The sequence below is a fragment of the Chanodichthys erythropterus genome, chromosome 4 (genome assembly GCF_024489055.1).
Source record: "Chanodichthys erythropterus isolate Z2021 chromosome 4, ASM2448905v1, whole genome shotgun sequence".
In the NCBI taxonomy this organism is placed as follows: Eukaryota; Metazoa; Chordata; class Actinopteri; order Cypriniformes; family Xenocyprididae; genus Chanodichthys; species Chanodichthys erythropterus.
This window is the reverse complement of record NC_090224.1, coordinates 24,758,515-24,764,649: the sequence shown is the minus strand read 5'-3', so window position 1 is coordinate 24,764,649 and position 6,135 is coordinate 24,758,515. Positions and strand designations below refer to the sequence as shown.

At 35.6% G+C, this 6,135-nt stretch overlaps 1 protein-coding gene across 1 annotated transcript in view; it reads right to left on the bottom strand.

The window, feature by feature from the left end:
• Positions 1-3,408: 3,408 nt before the first annotated feature.
• The window catches only part of LOC137018291 (connector enhancer of kinase suppressor of ras 3-like), a 66,508-nt gene continuing 63,781 nt past the window's right edge, over positions 3,409-6,135 (bottom strand). The window contains exon 24 of the mRNA XM_067382895.1: positions 3,409-4,441. Coding sequence (XP_067238996.1) covers positions 4,196-4,441 — 246 coding nt within the window. The 3' untranslated portion in view covers positions 3,409-4,195. The remainder of the gene's footprint in view (positions 4,442-6,135) is intronic.

Below are 6,135 nucleotides of genomic sequence, written 5' to 3'. Positions count from 1 at the left end.
GCTAGATGAGACCCTTATTCCTCGTCTGGTATCGTTTAAAGCCCCTTGAAGCTGCAATGAAACTGTAAACTTGACCTTCAACCGTTTAGGGTCTATTGAAGTCCACTATAAGGAGAATAATCCTGGAATGTTTTTATCAAAAACCTTCATTTCTTTTCTACTGACAAAAGAAGGACATGGATATCTTGGATGACATGGGGGTGAGTAAATTATCAGGAAATTTCAATTTGAAAGTAAACTAACCCTTTTATTAGCGTGAACTAACCCTTTTATTTTATGGAATTTATTAGCCAAATGCTAATATTCTTGCAGCTTGCTACATAAAAAGGGGTGTGTGGTATCAACAAATTATTTAGCATATTACAGTAATGGCATACTACTTCACTACGAATTTAAAAGTATGTACTTTCCATTCACTAATCAAGTACTAAAATACCTTCATCTGATATTTTCTTATTTATCACCAGAGTTCTCTCTATTTTGTTGTACTGTAGATCCACAAAGCTGCCTCAGAAGTCTGTCCAAAATCAGTTTCGTGAGATGCCTTTGTGTGCAACAAAGTCATTGCCTGATAGGGCAGCGAGGCAACAAGTCAGCTGCTTAATCTTTCAGACACAGCCATTGTTTCAGTGCCTAATATAGCCAAATTTTGCAGCATAAGGACATTCATCTGTCAAATTAGACATCTTACTCTATGGTGCTCCCTACAGGCCGTCAGCTGAAAGTCTCTTCTATTCTCATGTAAATGAGTGTCAGTGAAGGATAACAGGACTGCAGCCGGATTAACTCTCTTTGTGTTGGGGGACAAAAGCTGGCAGCAGATGGCCGACTGTGATCGGTTTGCTGGACTTTTCTTAAAAGTTTCTGTAGACATTCATATACTCATCCCTCACAGATGGCATGACCGAGAACCACAGCTCTGTCTAGCATCATACCATTTTAAATTTTATTTAAATTAAAGATGTTAAAGGGACCACAAATTATAATTCTGTCTTCATTTACTCATCCTAATGTTGTTCCAAACCCATGACTTTCTTAGAAATCATCTTTGAAACATAAATGAATATAGTTTTGATTTGAATTCATTTTAATCACACAATGTAAAACACAGAAGACCAAGGTGAAACCACTCCTTTGTTCTCTCAAAGATATTATTTTTATCATGAAAACCCTGATCATTTATCTCTTTTTGTTCATAAACAAAAGTGGTTCTCCATTCTGTCTTCCATTACTCTTGAATTCAACTCTCTAATTTCATCCTTCAGACTTATATGCAGTTATAAAAATACCATATTTTTGATGCATTACAGGGTTTATTTAGAGATGTGATTTAACTATTATGCTTTTCTTCTATTTATGTACATGCAGCCATGTTTACTCTACTTTCTGTTCTTATGTTGTTGTTATTATTCAAAACATTTTCCATGTTCTTTTCTGAACTTGTATGTTCTGCAAAGAAAAAAACAAACAAACAAACAAACAAAAACAATGAGATTTATTTTCATGCATTAGGCAATATTTGAGCTTTACCCTATGGCTTTACCATATTTGATGAGTAAATGATGACAGAATTTTCATTTCTGGATGAACTATAACCTTTTTCATTCAACCTATTTTTTATTTTTTTTCTAAGTCTTCTCTTTTTCTTGTCTTTAATGGAACGCTGAAAATGTTAAAACTCTAAAATTAGTGGTGTCACTATCAAGCCGATTTTTTTAGATGTAGGATTATGTCAGTTCTAGTGTAAGTATTTGAGGAAACGTTATTGGTTACTGTACTAAATCTTTTTGGCTACTTTATAGTTTGACTGAGTATCAAAGATATTAAAATTACTCTCTACTTGACTAAATTTGTGAATAAGTGTACTCTTTACTCCATTACATTTGTGATGAGTAACAAGCCTTTTTCACAGACGGTGATGACGCGTTTAATGGCCATCAGCATTGTAGATCCTGCAAAGTTTTTATTTTAATTTTTAAAAAATGAAATGTAGATTTATAACATTATACTTTCTATTATATTAGCTTTGCATCAAATTACAAAAAAACTAGTTAACGCTGCTGAGGGTGTTTGTAATATAACAGCTGGGAGTGACGGTCAAATCGACATCTTTCTCTCTTCTGTTCTGACTGCCTTTATCAATCTCTCTCTCTATTTTTTTCCCTCTTTTAAAAGTTGTGAAAACACTATTGTGGAGTTTTTCCTTTTGCTATTTGAGCAAATGGGAACACAAAAAATATATATATATTTCATGTAGTCTCATACAACAACACTTTTACGTTTAGACATCGGCGGAAATAAATTTACCCAGCGATGCTGAGCGCCGGAAATACGACCCCCCGAAAGAGTGAAAAAACTAATTACTCTCTACATTTTGTATGGCATGTAACTTTTTCTGCAGCAGTTTATGTGTCTCAATCAGCTCCATACCTTCCGATGTCGTGAATCAGTATCGTGTAAATGAATGTAGCAGTTCCCTGATCAGTGCACTGACTACGGAACTAGGAGCTGATTGAGATGCAGTCTATGGCTGCGTCCGAAAACTGGAAAATGCTGCCTTCTGAGGACACTTTTCAAGGTAGTAAGGCATCAAGGCACGTCCGAATCCAATGTTAGCTTCACTTCCTGTCTCATGAGATACCTCCCTCAGATCGATTTTTGAAGGAAGCATAGATGTATCCTTAGCTGCCTGTGATATCCCACAATCCTGTGCTCTTCATTCTGACAGTTGAGCTAGAAAAATAAAGATGGCGTCCGAAAGTTGCGTTTGCTGCTCAGTATAAATGTACGATTTTGACCAACATATTTCAATTTTGGTATCATTTCTATCGAGAAATTACTGCTGTAATAATTAAATATTTGTTTAGTTCTCACCAAAGCTCGCGCTATATTGATGGACATCATTAAACCGTTACGCTGCCTCAGAAGTATAAGAAGATATCACCATCTACAGGGCATTGGAGGTACTGTAACTTGAGCATTTTGCTCTTACTCGCCCAAACTAAACGTCTACAGACATTCGAGTCTCAGTTAAGCTCAAAAAGGGCATAAGTAAACCGATATACTTTAAAAAGTTATATATACTTCAACAACGGATAAATAAAATATAGTAAATTTAATTAGTCAAAGCCTACCTGCGCTGGACGTGCTGGTTTCGACATCATCAGCAGCTGCAGTCACGTGACATGTCCTAATCTCATATGAAACGCCAGCGATTCAGCAATTTACCTGCTAATGCACTCACATTCAAAAGGCTGTTGTGTCGCGATATTGAGGCGTTCAGTTTTATTTCGCTTTTAGAAAATAAATTTGCGATTTCAAGTCAGTTCCCCTCAAAAAAATAACCACAGATCACATATTGTTGCTCATAACATTGATCATATTTCACCAATTTTGACAAACAAAAAGTGGTTGTACATGTTTTTGATCCAGTACATTTGAGTACTGTAATTTCTCAAATACAAAGAAAAATTTTGAAAGAAGATATTAAACAGCCATTTTTATTTCCTTTTGCACTCCTTTAGTATGGATTAATTCAAAAATACCAAAGACATTTATACAAAAATTTACAATATTTAAGACATTCATTTACAGTTGTAAAATGCTAAAATATGTACATCTAAAAGAGACCGTCATGTTAAAATAGGTAAACAAGACTGCACTCCTAAAAAGATCAAGCACAAACAAGTTTAATGAACAGAAGAGATAACTGAGCCTAGATAGTGTGCGTGAAATGGAGTGACTTTGTAACAAACACAAGGGCTGAATAAGAGGTATTTGGTGAAATTCATGTATCGCCTACCTCAAAAGTCAAACCAGACAACACACCATGTTCCAGTGTCATGAGTCATTCATAAAATCAAATTTAAAACACACCATTTAAATTAACCATTTTACAGAACGTCTACAAACACATAAGACGCTTGCGATATAAAAGTTCTCCCACTTTTCTAAAAACATTGAATGACAAATTTGAAAAGTAAAATGATTGTGAACTACAAAGGCAAATTGTTTCTCAGTTCTATGACATAGTTACTGCATTCTTCCTTTATAGGCCGGAATCTGAGTTTCAGAGAGGCTTCATTTGTGTCTGAGAAACTGCTGTGTGAAGGTGACCACAGAGCCTGTACAACACCAAACATCTGTTAATCCGGTTTCACTTCATCTTTTCTTTGTTATAATCAGCCTCTCATCTTCACAGGCTGGTCTCTGTGTAGACGGGGACAGCAGGGAACGCAGCGTTCGGCCTGAAGAGTGACTGGCGTTGGGGCTGAGTTTGAACCAGTGGTTTCTGGGCCTCGGTCTCCACGGTACTCTTGTGTTTCTCTCCGATCTCTTGCAGCAGGAGCACATTAGCATCTCGCCACTGTCTGTATTTACTTGCGCTCAGAGATGGTTCACTCAAGACCTGCTCTATGACCTGCAGATCGGCCTCCTTAGCCTGAAATAAAGCAGAGACTTGTATGTTGGTTTCTTGAAGTGAAACTTTAAATATAACCTCCCACAATTCAAGTGAAGCAGCTTATCAATACTGCCATCTAGTGTCTGTAGACTGGATTCAATGAGAAATATTAGTGTCCAAAAAAAAAAAAAAAAAATCTAGTTGTGCATATGTCAGGGCTGGATTGTTAATCTGGCATACCAGGCCTTTTCCCAGTAGGCCGAATCACTTTGGGGCAGATAAAATGTTTTTTTTTTTTTTTTTGCCCATTGGTTTGTCTTGGCCCAACTCATGCCTTAATAGAACCTAAATAAACAATCCATCCCATGTAGAATCTGTGGATCTTGCCAGTGCGTTAACAGAGATACAACGTCACACACCTGTTCTGTTTACACCGTTTCTAGTTGGTTTTAACTACTGGCTTTGTTTATGTATGAACAGATGCAGACAGAAGTAAGAGACATGTTTATGTTCTTTAGCTGATTCAAGACTGGTATGGCAAACTATTTCTTCAGCTTCATGTAAACAACAACAACAACAACAACAACAACAACAACAACAACAACAACAACATTACCTCATCTCCTACATTAGTGTCCTTGTGTAGAAGTTACCAGGTTTACTGGCATTATACTGTCATGGTGACAACAAAGATGAACGTTGTAAGTGTTATTTATGGATAAAAATTAAACAAGGTTAGAAAACATTTATCAGACTAGAAGCATGTTAGCACTTTTTTTTTTTTTTTTGAGGCAGAAAACAATTGACTTCACTAAATTTTACAATAGATGCTATTTATACTAAGTGAAAAAAGCATATTTTCTTAGTAAAAGATGCTATTTACACAAAGTGCAAATAGCTGTAGATGCCATTTACATTAAGTGAAAATAGTAATATATTCTATTTATACTATATAAAAATAGCAGTTCTTTGCAATGAGTACAAATAGTTGTTAGATTATATTTTCACACATAAATAGTGGCAGATACTATTTGTACAGTCAATACTGCACATTACAGGATGCAATAATAACAGTGTAAATGACTATATTAAAATTATTAAATGGATTCTGCCTTGAAACAATAAACCCTCCCTACACCGACCCCAAAACCAAATGCAAAACCCAAATGCAAAATGCAAAACTAAAATGTGCTTTTAGCATACTATCTCTGTATTAAAATGTATTAAGTTACCTACTTCAAGTGGTGACCTGGTAACTAAATACATTTTTTAATACAGAGATAGTATGTTAAAAACACATTTTAGTTCATATTCATGGTGTCTCAAAATTGCACAGTTGAGTACACTTGTATGTATCTTAAGAAGTACTAAAGTAGAATGTTTAGTATATCAAGTACAAAATTAGTGCGTGAAAAGAGAGCACTTTAAGTATAGTATGGAACTGAACCTTTTTTTTTTTCTCTCCTGGGAAGGCATATTCGAACTTGGGTCGAACGCATCAAAAGCAACTTCCCCGCACCATACTCCCTACGCCACTGCAGACATTTAATGGTGTGCATCTTTTTTAATCTTGTTTGGTCCAACCAGACATCAGTGGGCAGAATTAGTGTAAATAGCCATTGCCAACAAGACAGGCTATTTACACTTACTGCAAATAGACACTCCGATTTTTTTATATAGGCAGCGGCCATTTTCACTTAGCGGCCATTGAGATTAAATGTAAATAGTGCAAA